The 15,171-nt window shown below is 42.4% G+C and overlaps 2 protein-coding genes across 2 annotated transcripts; both read right to left on the reverse strand.

The window, feature by feature from the left end:
• Positions 1–1,861: 1,861 nt before the first annotated feature.
• LOC101782489 (gamma-tubulin complex component 4) lies at positions 1,862–7,793 on the reverse strand. The gene is made up of 16 exons (XM_004977005.3): positions 7,495–7,793; positions 6,571–6,862; positions 6,260–6,396; positions 5,961–6,059; positions 5,408–5,528; positions 5,038–5,310; positions 4,798–4,878; positions 4,635–4,718; positions 4,398–4,484; positions 4,160–4,215; positions 3,878–4,063; positions 3,471–3,696; positions 3,172–3,260; positions 2,568–2,721; positions 2,311–2,433; positions 1,862–2,218 (listed from the first exon to the last, which is right to left on the reverse strand). Exons 1-16 carry the CDS (start codon positions 7,683–7,685, stop codon positions 2,153–2,155), a joined length of 2,265 nt encoding a protein of 754 aa, XP_004977062.1. The 5' UTR covers positions 7,686–7,793; the 3' UTR covers positions 1,862–2,152.
• A 688-nt stretch (positions 7,794–8,481) lies between these two features.
• Positions 8,482–13,747, reverse strand: LOC101783306 (E3 ubiquitin-protein ligase RFI2). The gene is made up of 6 exons (XM_004977007.3): positions 13,283–13,747; positions 11,554–11,723; positions 11,024–11,082; positions 10,008–10,036; positions 9,539–9,932; positions 8,482–9,172 (listed from the first exon to the last, which is right to left on the reverse strand). The coding sequence occupies exons 1-6, from the start codon at positions 13,467–13,469 to the stop codon at positions 8,710–8,712; spliced, it is 1,302 nt and encodes a 433-aa protein (XP_004977064.1). The 5' UTR covers positions 13,470–13,747; the 3' UTR covers positions 8,482–8,709.
• Between the last annotated feature and the right edge of the window lie 1,424 nt (positions 13,748–15,171).

A 15,171-nucleotide genomic window follows, 5' to 3' on the forward strand; every position in this document is an offset into this window, starting at 1 on the left:
AAGACGTGCACAACACAACATCACAAGCACAAATCAACTATGATCCACTTTCCAGAACACAACCGGCACGCTATCATGATTTACACCAACCAAAAACTACAGACTCCTATCATGTTTCACACAGGCGCCATGTATCAGCGTCCCATGTAAACCTCAAGGGATGAAGAGCCACCGTTACAGCTGTCAGTATATATTCTTCAACCGGAGATGAAACAAAATCTCATGGAGGACACCTTTGATGAATAAAACTAAACGTTGCCTTCTTAAAAAGATACACAAAGAAGTAGAATTTGTTCACAGGTACACCATTGGGTGTTAAAAAGATGCCTCTCTATCACGGGATGTAAATTTAGATGGCATGCAAAAACAACAAGTGATTTCGAATCAGTTGTTCCATTTACCTCTGTCAGAAGAAGCCTGCTTCTATGGAACATGATCGGTGGACTTATATTTGGCGTTCTAATGCTTTCTCTTCTAGAAAAGCTTACAAGCACTTGGTAGGACATGGAGATGTTCATTCTACTTTTACCTGGTTATGGAAATCCTCTGGTCAGAATAAGGGCAAAGCTTCTGCTTAAGGAGAACGGATCAGGTGCACCCGGCCCTTAGGGTGCACGGGAGCACGGGAGCACCTGATCCGTTCTCTCTTCATAAGGACAGCGAGCACAAGGAATTTGCTTGGAAGAAGAATTATGGAGTTATAATCTTACAACTATGTTTTATGCCCTCATTTAAGAGAGGAAACTCTAGCACATCTCTTCATGCACTGCGAGTTTGCTCAAGTCTGTTGGTTACAGGTACATCTCATATTCTCATAATAGACCCCCTGGAGAGGAAACTTTTGCAGTTCTGAACAGCTTCAGGCAACAGATTCACACTCCTTTTTTATGGAGTATTTGGATGACATGAAATGATCTTATTTCCAAAAGGGTTCAACCAGAGGTTAATCTCTGTTGGTGTCGGTTTAAGAAAGAATTTGCTCTAGTTATTCTAATAGCAAATGAAAGGCTCAAGCAACCAATGCAGCAATGGCTAGACTCCCTGTTGTAATTTTTCTCATCTTTTTTGTTTCTTGAGGCTCTCCCTCTTTGCTTGTTTATGTACCACTTTTCTTTATTTCAATATACATACCCAGTAGAGGAGCTCCCCTCCTGTTTCATCAAAAAAAAAAACAAGGAGTGATTTAGTAACCCTCACATTTATTTCTTGCAACTGTCGGTGCTTCTTATCGCATTACTGTTCGTGTTTTTGGCTTTTTGTCCAATAATGTCTTGGTTAATGGATTAATGTAGTAGTAGTACAACAGGACTACAGGAGGCCCACGATTGGTAGAAGAACGGTGAGTTGCATTGATTTACTGATCTGACTATAAAGATTTGAGAGTGTTTTCAGAAACTGCATCTTCCTACGAAAATTGAGGCATGTCGCACACATTTTCCCCTGCTTTAGGTTCAAAGCTCCGCATCCAGTCAATTTGTGAATGTGAGGGGACTTTAGGCATGCGAAGCATCAGCAAACAAGATGGGGAGAAAGGACGAAGGCGAGGCTGCTGGATAACACTACAATGTCATTGACGGTGCAGCTGACGGTGCAGCTGGCGATGGAGCAGCTGCTCGCATTGCCATGGCCGATGCCTCCAGCTCGGACCAATGAACCTATGCCCTGCTCTGTAGTGTTCCTGAGTACGCTGAGACCCACGCCGGTTAAGCCTTCCAAGATCAGCTGATGCCATTTCTAGTCTTTCCGCCGTGCAATGGGTAGCATCGGCAGCAGCAGCTCCAACCGCTAGATGAGGTGTTACAGATCGTAGACGTGGCACCAGAGGTTGGACAAGAATTTCCACCCGTCAGCACTCTAGATGAGAAATACCAAGACTCTGAACAAGCCTGCGGGTTGCAGCCAGACAATTGAGGCCCAAAGTATCAACAAATGACAACGCAGAAAATATAGACAAGGCAAGACGCACACAACACAACAGCACAAGCATTAATCACCTATAATCCGCTTTCCAGAACAGAACCCACGTGCTATCCTGATTTTTACACAAACTACAAACTCCTCTCATGTTTCACACAGGCGCCATGTCAGCAAGTGGTAGCACCGTACCAGCGTCCTCATGTAAACCTCAAGGGATGAAGTCAACAAGTCAGCGTTACAGCTGGGCACCTGCGGTGCTGGGACGCAGCCTGCCAGAGTTCATCACTCCCCTTGCAGTGGTCTATCATCGAAAAGAGAAGTCATCAAATTCAGTTAGTAAAAGGTAGCATTTGTACCGTCATTGTCCAAAGTGCCATAGTTCGCGGAGCGTACCTCGAAGAAAGAGTTGAAATTTAGTCTCATCAGGAATTGCCTCAGGAAAGGTGCTCTTTGGCTACCCGCGAGGCGGCTACTCCTCAAGATAGTGTACAGCGAATTTGATTTCTTGTTGAATTCCTGGTTATCATCAAATAGCAGCAAGAATGAAGTATGCTTACTAAAAAATAAGTGACGTGTAGACACTTCTGATCATGCTATGCTAAGAGCTGTCCTTTCACTTCCACATTTGTTCAGGAAAAAGGATGGCATACCTCAGTTATGTGATCGATCTCAGATATGTTTGGGCGAGTCTCATATTGCTCAATACTCCAGCAGAACTGCAAGCACAGCTTCATTATGCTGTCGAGTATTCTAGAGACTGATCCGATATCCAGGAAGGATTGCGAAACCAGTGCTGACAAGTACCTGCAGTGCAAGAGGTAATGGTCAACCAAAACGCCGCAACAAACATTAATTTAGCCATGTAACCAAAAAACAGTGGGATATCTCCATGTAACCCCAGTGAAATGGAATTCTCCAACAGTTGAAATTAAATACCAGGATTTATTAAACAAGAGTACATTGCAACTCATGGAATATCCTATTGAAATGAGAAGATGAATGTGTGATGCATAGATTAGTGAACACAAGTATTTTTTTTTCTCGAACACAGTGAACACCAGTATCTTCCCACAAAAAAAAAAGCTCATGTCGAACCAACTCATTTTTTATCCTAAGCATTTTGGGGGAAAAAAAGAATACAAAATAAGCGATAGATATCCTACCAGCAACAGACAGATTTTATGACTGTACATGATAAATCAAAAAAGGTACGTGTTAAAGAAATAAATTGACAAAAAAAAAAGGGTTCCTTACTCTTGATGAAAGCTCACTAGCTCTGTAAAATCATGTGAATCCTGCACGTGAGATTGTAGAACATTCCACTGGGACTCGATTACATCAACCTGAAAAGTAAGAAGTTCAATAAGAAAGGACAAGGTTATTTTAATTGAAATAGAAAATGTGAAAGAAGCAGAGGACAAAAGAAAACCCCAGCATTCATATCATCTAGAAAAGGATCTAATTTCAATGTGATCCATTTACACCCTAAAATCACGAAATCAAATACATGGAAAAGAAAAAATTGATAAAATGTAGTATAGCTTATTTTTTACCTGGATGTAAAACTGTAGGTTTCTGATCAAGAAAGCCATATGCTCCCTTACTCGCCACAAAGGCTTAGAGCGTTGCCGACGCAGTTGTGTTGCAGATCCATTTTTTCGATCCTTGCAATAATCAGAAAAATCAGCATGATCTTTATGCATTACTGCTGCCCAAGATTTCTCCAGTTCCATTTGTGTCCTCTTCAATCGGATGAGATATTGGAAGACCTTGCGATACCTGGATAGGATTTGGTGTATCTTAAAAAGAAGGAAAGCAAATACTGCAAGAACTGTCCGGACTGCAAGTCCAGCAAGTTGTCTCTTTTGTAATTTAAGATATAAGTGCACACTCAGCAAAAAATAATTGCAGAACTCAAAAGGAGTTTAGCTTAGAATTCCTTATGTACTATGATACATACTTCGACAGAACATCAGGAGTGAAGAAGAGCTGCAGTGGCCAGTCAACAGAATATTCCAGAGCAATACTATCCCACCCATCAAGTGCCAATTCTGATGCAGCTTTTCCTTGTGTAGGAAGCTCAGAAGCATTAGGCTTTTGGAGATCTTTCTGTGATGTACTACTTTTCATACCATACGATAACATCCTACAAAATAGAAAAAAAACAGCTGGGAATCTCAGAGCTGGCATCCACTAGGAAGGTCCTGAAATTAATTACTGTGAGAATATTAGAAATGTTAACCTTAATGAGACTCTGGTGAAATACTTGTCTTCCTCACCAATAGTCTTCAGTGCAGCCTGTGGGAATTAAGAACAGAAAATTTACCTCTGCCACAAAAAATCAAATCTATTTGCTGAAATGAGGTATCACAGCACATAAGAGAACTACAGCAGCTATCTGATAAGTTGATGAAAATAACATCACAGTAAAAGAACATAAGATTGATATCATCTAAATACAAGGGGAGTATATCACTTACCAACTGAAATGGGATCATGAGATCTGCTTCAGCTGTAGATTGACGAGGTGGTAAACGCATTAATTGGCGGCTTTCCTCAAGAAAACACTAGTTCACAAGCATGGACGTATGTCAGAAAACAATCCAAAAGAACAATTTGGCACAAATGTATTATATTAATGGACAAATTGAGATATATATGCAAGTAAAAGAAAGGAATAGCAAAGATACTTCACAGGTAAAGAATTGCATGCTCACCTGGAAAAAATCACCTTTTGCTAAAAGAAAATAATCTTTCAATGCCTTCAAATGACCATTGAGATCAGCACGTACCACCACTAGCTTTTAAAAAAAGAATAGTAGGTGAGGTCCCTCTGCAATCAAAATTGATAGAAATTTTTTAAAAAAAAAACATCGGTACCTGCCAGAGATGATTAGCTGCAATTGTACGTATTGACCCGACAGCAGACTCAAACAGCCGTTTGTGGAACTCAGAAGAATGCTGCACAAATAGAAGGAGTCATATGCACACATCAGTATAGCCTTATTAGAAAGATGAGGATAAAAAAATGTGTAAATGCAAAACAATGAAAAGCGCATGCAACACAAGATGGTGGTAACATAAACAGTGCCGGCAGTAGTTGCCTAGTTGGCAACTGACCTTTAACTCCTTGAGCATAGCATCAATTTTATCAGCTTCAGCTTGTGGCAACAGTTCTTCTGCGCTGATGCTAGAGAAGTTTGGCAGGTCTTTTGGAGCACCAGAACCTCCGATAAACCTTTGCATTCTATGAGATCCTTTAGAGTTCTGGCTTTGGCTGACAGGTTCCTGCAATGTAGCACCAGGACTTGGGTTTCGAAGAACCCTTATTGCTTTGCCAGCGAAGAGAATGGACTCTGCAACTCGCATGTGGATATACTCAGGCAACATGTCCTGTGAAGTGCAGGGGGCAAAAACAAAGGACATAACTATGCATTCGAACAATTAGTAGACAGTATTCATGCACTTCATGTTAAGACTACAAGCATACCAATGATACATGAAATCCTGTATGCCAACTAGCCAGGGATGTGTCTTTAGCTAATTTCTGCATGAACTTATCAGAAACATCTCGCTGAGATGAGTCATTCTCCCCATCCCTATCATCTTGTCTGAAAATGAAGATGAGAAGCTAAAGCTTTATATGTCAGGAATGATACCATAGGTCAACAGTTATGAGTACTTGATGTCACGTGAGAGGAATACTTAGTATTTTTTTAAATCAATGATATCTAGCAACCCAATTTATCATATCCCTCAGATCGACCACATTAGGCTGCATATGATCTGGATTTAAAATACGACAGAAAAAATACTGTGGTATATGGGAAAGATAAAAGAAGAATATGTGATCTGCAAGCAAATCTATAATATTGCAATAGAAGCTCAAAAGCCATGTGAAAATTGGTGTATCCATGTGGAGCATTCCCATTCCAGTTACCAGGTTACAGCAAACAATTGGAAATGTGAAAATGAGAGATCAGAAGCAGGAACAGGATAGTCTAAACAAGACAACTTTACAAAGCTCTTTAAGGCATGCTGACCTTCTAATGAAAAATTCACTGTACTGATCTTGAAGAATCCCATAAACCATCCAAGATGTTAGCTGGTTGAACATGACTTGGTGTCCATGCCAAAGTAGCCTATTCTTTTTTCAACAAATAGAAAGAAAATGAACGAACAAACTCCACAGTTAGGGGACATATGCAAGAGAAAATGCTGCAAAGCAACTGTGACTAATATGGGAACACAATAATTTCCATGAACAACACAAAAGGAATTAGAATAATGGAAGTTCTATTTTCTTTAATTGTCACATGTACCAAAGTAGTTGAAGTAACACCTCTGAATGCAGCTTTGCAGTTCTGGAACCCCACAATGGCATCGTTTATGCAAAAGGTTAAGAAGTTGTCCACCCCTGATATCTTTCTGCTCTATTTCCATAACAAGCTCGTACAGTGGAGGCAGAAGAACCTCAAACTACAATTTAGTGCAGGAATGAATATGGTAAACGCCAATAAGTAATAAGCAAATAAATCAAGGCATTAAAGATCATAAGACAACATTTACTATCAGAATACAACATAGATTTTGCCAAATAGAATATGGTATTTGAAAACAGAAAATGTTAATAGAAGATGTTAACGGGCATACCTTATTTAGCCCATGAGTTACCGTTGCAAGGATAGGCAATGGATCTGACAGCAGATTTTGCTCAACCTGCAGCACAGCTGATCTGTAGACTGACAGAATCTCTGTAATACCATTGGCAATAGCCCTCCTATACACACTCCCTTTTCTCACTTTTCCCTTCTGAGTTTTATCAGCATGAGGTGATGAAACACCTACGGAGGACTGAATCCAGCTCAGATCACGAGACTCAGTTGCAAAGCGGTTCAGTTCTCTGTAGTAAAATCCCAGAGAAATGAGCCTTTCAATAGCACTCCTGCAAACAATACAGGCCATTTAGCATACCAACGTCTGAAGATGTTGGACCCCAATAATCACGTCATGTTATAGTTGTTACAATGCTAAAAGCAGTAAAGCACTAGTATAGTCAGTAATACATCTGGGAAGAGTGAACTACAGAGTCTGTGAAGGTGAACTCTGGGGGATACACGTATCAAATTTTTCATTGCATTCAGTGGCATAGACTGGATATAATTACCAATGTTATCATTGCATGAAATATGTTCCCTACTGATGTGAAAATGGCAAAGTGCAGCTTGTAAAACTTCAGAATGATCGATTTTAAAGCTGGCGTATTGATTGCATTGCAAATTTCAAAAGGCATACTTACTAGTATGGTTTTAAATCTAACTAGGATGGCAACGGTGATAATTTCAAAACCAATTAAACATCAAATGAGGCAAATGTGCTTAGGCAAACGGAAGCACGAGAAACACCGCCAAACGCAAAATTCTCCAATTTCTCCGGAATTCGGTGGCAGCGCAGCCACACCTAACTCAGTTACCCACCACGACCGCACACAGATCCCATTCCTACGCAGATCACGGGCACCAGCCAGAAAGGCAAAAAGATTTGCGTCCGCGAGCGGGGGTGCAGGTGCAGCCTTACCTCTCGGAGGGCTGGAGGAAGGTGAGGTCCGGCGCGAGGCGGAAGGCGGGGCCCACCTCGCCGTCTCCGTCCCCGCCACCGCCGCTGCCGGCCGCGGCATCCTGGGGCGCGGCGCGGCGGCGCGCGGGGGAGGCGTCGATGACGAAGTCGCCGGTGAAGCCGAGCAGCGCGAGGAGGAGCTCGTGCAGCATCGCGGCGGCTTGCGCCCCCCACGGCGTGGGGGGGTTTCACTAGGGTTTCCGCGAGATCGCGAGGAGAAAGAGAGCGATGAGGAGAGTGGACGAAGAGAACGGAGGAAAAGGGCGGGGACGGCGGGATTTAGTCGTTTTTTCTTGGATTTTGAAAAATTATGGTCGCGCTATACAATATTTTGCGGTTAATTCCAAACTCAAGGTCAGGACATAGGCATACATTAGTACATACCACCCCGCATGATGCAGTCGAAAATTGCAAAATTTGCCTCACTTTCACGAGTGCGACGTCCGTAAACCGCACATTTCCAGAACGTCTTTTCTAATAAAGACTATTTAGCTCACAGTTCACAGAAAAGATTCAAATTCGACAATTTTGTTGTGAAGCTCATTGGCCTCTTAATACAAGTTTTTTTTACTTTTTATTGCACCTTTTACGGATAAAAACATGAGTGAAAAATATGTTTCAACGGCTACTTTGCAGCTAATATTTTCACATCACAGGAACAGGCTTCTGGGTGACCATAAGCAATCAGATTGCTTTGGTCAGGTTGTGTACTAATTAATACAGCATCCACATTTTATACTTTACTAACACGACAAACGACACCAATTGCAAGTCAATTGTAATAGCATTCAACTAAATTTTCATTTTACTGCTAACTGCATGAAAGGTTGTTTGACGTGTGACTGATGATATGGAAATGAACCACCTTCAGCTGAACTAATACTATGCATTGCAAATGTGATAGCATTGGCATCCATCAATCAACGGAATTGGACTATAAGAATTATGTCGCATGCTGAAACTCCGAACATCCCAACTTGATTTCAAATATGTACGAGATGGAATTCACATAAACCGAATGAAAATATCCTCTCAGCCGGGTCATTTCCTGTTTCTCGCCCCTCAAATTGTCACAGTTCACGGCGCAGCCCGGCTTAATTTAATACAATGGGTTTCCCATCGTTTCTTACAAGCAACTCAGGTTTCCAAATTAACTTGGATTCTCAGCAGCAGGGTCTACATCCGAGGTGAGTGCAATTGCCGATATGAAGAGCCCTCGGGCGATCTGTTTTCTGGAGATGACCTGCCAACACCGAGCCATTGCCCAAATAGTCTCCTTGGTGCCGATGCGGGCTCGGATGTGCTGTGCGACTGCTGTGAGGTCCACCAGCTCGTCTCACAGTCCACGGGCATCAATGGGTATGGCGCAAAACGGTCGCGCTCCCAGGCATAGAACCGGCTTCCTCCCACATCATCAGTCTCCATTGAATTATGGCCAGACGAACCTGGCGGGAACAAGGAAAAAGTGGGATTCTCTGGTAGAGGTGCTGGGGCAGGTCGCATGCCTCCTGACCTATGAGCCCCAGCAAATAGACTAGATGATGAATTCTGCTGGTACTGTTCATTGATGCTGCCATGAGCCCTCATGAACTGAGGCATAAGTGGAGGAACATTGGGAGCTCTAGATCTAGAACCAGACCTGCATACGCACCAAAAAAAAATTATAACCAAATCATTGATATAGATGAATCAGATGCTACACTATATGGCCATAGTTTGTGCTGTAACAATCTATATAGCTTTTTTTAAATTTATTCTCGGAAGCTCTTATGTTAGTTGAAGGTTCAAACACCGAGAGGAAGTTTGAATAAACCAGACAAGGCAAAGGCACTAATGTAACAGCAAGAAATACGGACAGAAAACTTATGACAAAAGATGCATTTCCACTGTTATTTTAGATCATTTTACTGAAATGATGCATGTTCTCATCAAGTACAATGCCAGAATATGGAATTTCATATTTTTCATGGAAAATTCATAAGAGATGAGATAGACTCGAAATTACCCGTTACTGAAGTATGATGGAGAAACAACAGATGCTCGACGCTGGCTATCACCATCAACCCGTGCAGCCCTTGTCCCAAAAGGGATCCCTGGCTGTTCATTATTGCTGTTGGGCTGGGCATAGGAATGGGGCATGTGAGCCCAATGGTTATGATGGAAATCAGCAGGTTGCACTGATTGCATGGGCCTAACATCTGATGGCCCAGCCAGGGGGTTCCAATGATCATGGTATGCAGGACGATCCATTGTTCTCTCAGGGACATGGGAGCTTGACGATGACGTCAACGGTGGAAGAGGATGCAAGTATGCCACATATGGGCAAGGATGAGTTGTCCCTGGTGCAGCAGAAACAGCTACTTGCTCCGTGAAGACATGCTGTCCCATGAAGTCATGAACTGCATATGACCAATATCCAAACCTATTCAATATAATTTTCAATTTTACAAGTTATTCAATTCAATAGAACTTACAAGTAACTGGAGGTGATGATTCTCCTTCCCTGACAGAAAAAAGGGAAGAGAGTAAGTGAATAGCGCCATTTTTTTCCAGTACAGGTAGCAGGAAAAGAGTATGGTTCTCAGCAATAGATAGATAAAGACTAGCTGAAAAATTGTATATGATCTTAGGAGATAACTGGAATAAGCGCATTATTAATGTACACATTCCATGCCTGCTAATTTGTCTAGTACTTCATTCAAAAATGCATATGAAGCATTATGGCAATATGGATTGTCAACTATGCTTCTTAGAAAAAAAAAAAGACCCATGTATACTCTATCATAACAAGAAAGCCACTATAGACATCATAAATAAATTCATGCATTATTAGAGATTGTTCAGGATTGCATCACCAGGCAAATGATTTAAGTTTTCAGCTAAAAAGCAAATAATTGAGTCACCCTCCATCAATATTTTTTTACATAGTTGCATCCCTTAAATAAATTATCAATACTACAGGATCTTAGGATTGCTCACTTGTTTTCTTAAATCTACCCTGCATAGGTACAGGACCTATTTTCACCATCCACAAATTCCAAATGGGTGATTTGGGTTGGGCAAGAGGTACTAGTCATGCATAGGAATATATAACGGCAAGGTAAGTAGGCAATGCAACATGTATGTTAAAGCTACTGGCCATTATTTGTTATTCCCTCCATTCCAAATTATTGATCACTCTAGCTTTGTCCTAAGTCAAAGTCAGCTAACTTTGACCAAATTTACAGGAAAACAAAAAGCACTAACATCTACAACATCAAATTGGTTCAATTGAATCCACCATGAAATATATCTTGATACTGCATTTATTTGGTATTATAGTGTTAATATATTCTTATATGAACTTGGTCAAAGTTACACGAGTTCAACTTAGGACAAAGCTAGAGTGATCAATAATTTGGAACAGAGAGAGTACTGAAACTGTATATTCTGAATGGTTGAACAGAATGTTAAACAACAGTAAAAAATAATAATCTGACGCAGAACATACTCAAATAAAGATGGAAGTTGTGCTAAGCGACCAAATGGACACCAATGGAAGCGAAATGGCTGCACAAAACACAAAAATAAAAATGTCAGGATAGCCATGCAGAAGAACTGTCTCTATAAGTTAAACAATGGCAGCAAATGAGGAAGCAACAGGAATAAACTAAACTAAATGGTTTATTAGAGTAATATGAACTATGATTAATATATCAGCTCCATAAATGTTTTTAAAAAGGGTAAGAGGTAACCACAGGCATTAATTCGAATTATATTAAAAGGGTCTCAGGATTATTCATGAAACCCAAAAGAAAAGTTCAACAACTGAGCATGGTCATTGCCAACATTTGCATGTGCATACTACTGCATAGAAGCACAAGGAATCATATCAAGCATCAGGCATACTCAAGGGGATAAAGGTAACACTGAACCACAGGAAAATTGAGTGGGAAAAGCCATATTGCCAACACAACAAGGAAGAACCAAGACTCTAACAAGCACGAATAATTTAAGGGTAAGGATGACATGGTCATGTACCATTTCTGAGTAGCTAACATCATAAAGGTCTTCATCATGAGCCCACTCCTCCATGTTAACATCATGTGCAGATCGGGAACCGTTTGCATAAAGCCAATTCCCTTTCTCAATTTTGCGGCAATTGGGGCATTGCATAACCCCTTTGGCATTAAATGCTGATCCAATACAGTCTGGAAAAAAAAATGATACTTAGCATACCAAAGATTACCAAGCAAAGAAATTCAGAGCGGTGCTTCGATATTGATTACTGATTAGTGTAGTAGTGCACGCTACAGTAAGTTAGTAACATGCCATAATAGAATAATCAGTGCTGCATTAAGTAAACTGGCACAACTTTGCGCCTCGTAATAAGCACATTCCTTGTTAGGACTATTCTGAATCAGCAATCAGCATCTTTATCCAACTACAGTGATGTTGCGGTTACTTCTAAAAACAGCAAAATTGCATATTAAAAGACCAGGCAGCAGTCAAAGCCTTGGAAAACTAATATTAATTTAATCTCCAATAACTTATTTTATCCAGCCAGTCATCGCAAATCCTGATTTTGTACCAATAGACTTGTGTACGTTATGCATAGCCATGTAGAGTACAAGCCAAAGAATTATTGTGACACATGAAAACATGTTTCAATATCATGGGTTCTCAAAATTCCAACCCTATTTGAAGACCATGTTTAGAAAATAGCCATAAACATCATTCAGTAATCATGTGCAAAGAGTATAGATAATTGAAAGGAAACAATATTTTCTTAGAAAATCATGTAAAATTGCAAACCCACTATCAGATCTAAATAACTATATACATCCTCCAAATATAAATAGAAATCATTTTAGGGTTCCTGTCAGTCAAACTTGTTCAACTTTTCAAAGAAGAAAGCACCTTACTGTGCGCTGCTGGAGCTAAGGAGGTCCGGGGTCAGTTCTTGGGAATAGGCTAGGTGTTTTGTATCCTTAGTTTGCTCTTTGGGTTGGGTCATTCCTGATGTTTGTGGCACAAAAGTTGTAACGTTTCAATAGGCTTCGGCCTGTACAGTTTTTTATACTTTAATGAAATGATACGCAGCTCTTCCGCGTACTCGAGGAGGGAAAACATGTTGTACTTTGACCACCAATATATAAAGAACAAGATAGATTGACAAGGCAAGATCAATGTTAGTTGATTCATCACGAAATATGCTTTCATGAAATATAATCCTTTTCACTTAGATATCATATATTTGTAGAAATATTAGTCAAAGTTCCAGTCAGTGTTCTAAATGAGGGAGCGTAAATTCTTTGCAAACCTATATATTAGTTCAAACATCCTACAAATCAGAAGAGATTTTGCCTGAATCCCCATATAAGCAAGACCCAAAAAACAACATTAAGAACCTTAAGACATAATTCAGCACTGTATACACTCCAAATCATCCTTCTGACATCCAATCTAGCCCACAAACAGCACCTAGATGTCTACCAAACCAGACAAAATAAGACAGATTCACCCACGAAACTTAACTTTTACAGCAAAACGGTACTACTTTATGGTCACCAAAAAAAGATCCGACCTTTAGGACTTTGAACCCAAATTCAGCAAACCCAGAGCTATAAAATTGTGAATTGATCCTAATTACGCCAAATCGAACCAAATTCTAACGATACTGGTCATATTTACAGGTCCTCATGCCAACTGAGCCACAAAATTCGCAACCAAGAACCCACCGGCAGATCCAGAGTACATGGGCACTCACCTAGGTGGAACTCGTGGCCGCACTGCAGCCTGGCGGTGGCTCTCTCCCCGCCGGCGGCGAGCACCGCGTCGAGGCAGATCGAGCAGGACACCGCGGCCGCCTTCTCCTCCTTGCCGCCCGCCCCCTCCTCCGCCGCCGCAGCCCCGGCGGCCGCCGCCTCCTCCTTGGGCTCCGCACCGACGCCCATCCCCTCCCCCTTCCCCTCCTCCCTCCCTATCCTCCCCCTCACCAACCGCGGGATTTCTTGGCCGGATCCCGAAAAATCCGAGCCGAGCCGGGGGGAAACGGGGCTCGAAACGGCCGCCCCGGCGACAGCGAGGCCGTGCCCCGTGCCTCGGGGATCGCGCGCCCTCGGGGTGCTCGCGCCGTGTCCAATCGCGAGGAACGCCTCCGCCGAGCGCCTCCTCTCTCTCTCTCTCTTGTTCTCTCTCCTCTCTATCTGCTCGCCTCCACGAGAAATTAGAGAAGGAAAAAACGCCGGAAAAACAAAACAGGGGGAGGGGAATGAGACGGGCGTTTTGCGAAGAAGTCCTCGTGGAGTTGGGTATTTCAATAACTCTAACGGTTTTAACTAATTTACCTGACGCCGGCTTGGGAGTATGGACAGCTTCGCATTTTGTGTACCGGGACATTTTTGTATACGCTTTTGTGGAACTCGTTTATCTATCAAGCAGGCTTATTCTACTATCTAAAGAATTTGCTGTCTCAATAAGCTGGGTATTTGGCAATCCTATTGATTATCTATCCTGACTGATAAAATGACCTGAATGCCCCTGAGGCTAATAATAGCTCATTTTTGTTGTGAATATGAGTAGAAGATAATAATTCTAATGTCATCCACTTATTTTAGGCTGATAATATAGTTCATTTTAGACTGATAATAAGTGAATTCTAATGTCATCCACTTATTTTTTTTCTTTTCCTTTATTTTTTCAAGTTTATCTTCTTCCTGCTTGCCGCAAGGTCTTCCTTGCGAATCGACGTCTGTGGCGGTGTGGGACGGCTACAAAGGAGGCCTACGGGGTTGCGGCGGAGTGGGCGGCTGCAGAGGGGTAGGAAGATGGCCGATGGGTGGCAGGAGGACGGAGCCGGCTGCAGGCGGCGGACGGGGCCGGCAGCGGGCGCGGGATGGGAGGCGATGGAGGGCACCGAGCGGCGGACGGGGCTGGCGGCGGTCGGAGCCAGCGGCGGGTGCGGGAAGGGAGCCGGTGGAGGGTGTCGGGCGGCGGATGGAGCCCGGTGAAGGGCGGCGGACAGAGCCAGCGACAGGTGTGGGAAGGGAGCCGGTGGAGGGCGCTGGGCGGCGGACAGAGCCCGATGGAGGGCGGCGAACGGACGGGGCGGCGGCAGACAGACGGAGCCGGCGGCGGGCACGGGATCAAGATGGCGCGGGGGTGAAGGGTATCGGGGAAAATCGGCTCGCTTGCGCGAGAAGCGCCTCCGAGGCCGCGTGGAGAAAAAGCAGAGCGCTAGTTGTATTCTGGATTGTGGGAGAAACGGCTTAGGTGGTAAGTAGGAAATAAGCAAGGTATTTGGGTGAGCTTATGGCTTATTTCCACCGATAAGCGGGAAATGAGCGGATACAAGCAAGCCTAGAGCTGGTCAACGGAATTGTTGCGTATTATGCTGTCTAATTGTTATATCATATATGGCTATGTCACGGTTTACTTTTAATGAATTTTATTTAGATAACATGTTGCTTGCAAAATTATATATCATTTTTTAATGAGCAAACAAATATATGCATATTAGGAACTAAATGATAGTAGGGAACTAAGGCACAAGCTAGTTACTCGGATGTGATGTTGTCTATGCAATGACCATAACCTCTGAAGGAGCATGTACGAGCACAGCATAGAAAGTTAACGAAGGATTTAATTATATATATG

This window comes from Setaria italica, chromosome VII (genome assembly GCF_000263155.2).
Source record: "Setaria italica strain Yugu1 chromosome VII, Setaria_italica_v2.0, whole genome shotgun sequence".
Taxonomy (NCBI): domain Eukaryota; kingdom Viridiplantae; phylum Streptophyta; class Magnoliopsida; order Poales; family Poaceae; genus Setaria; species Setaria italica.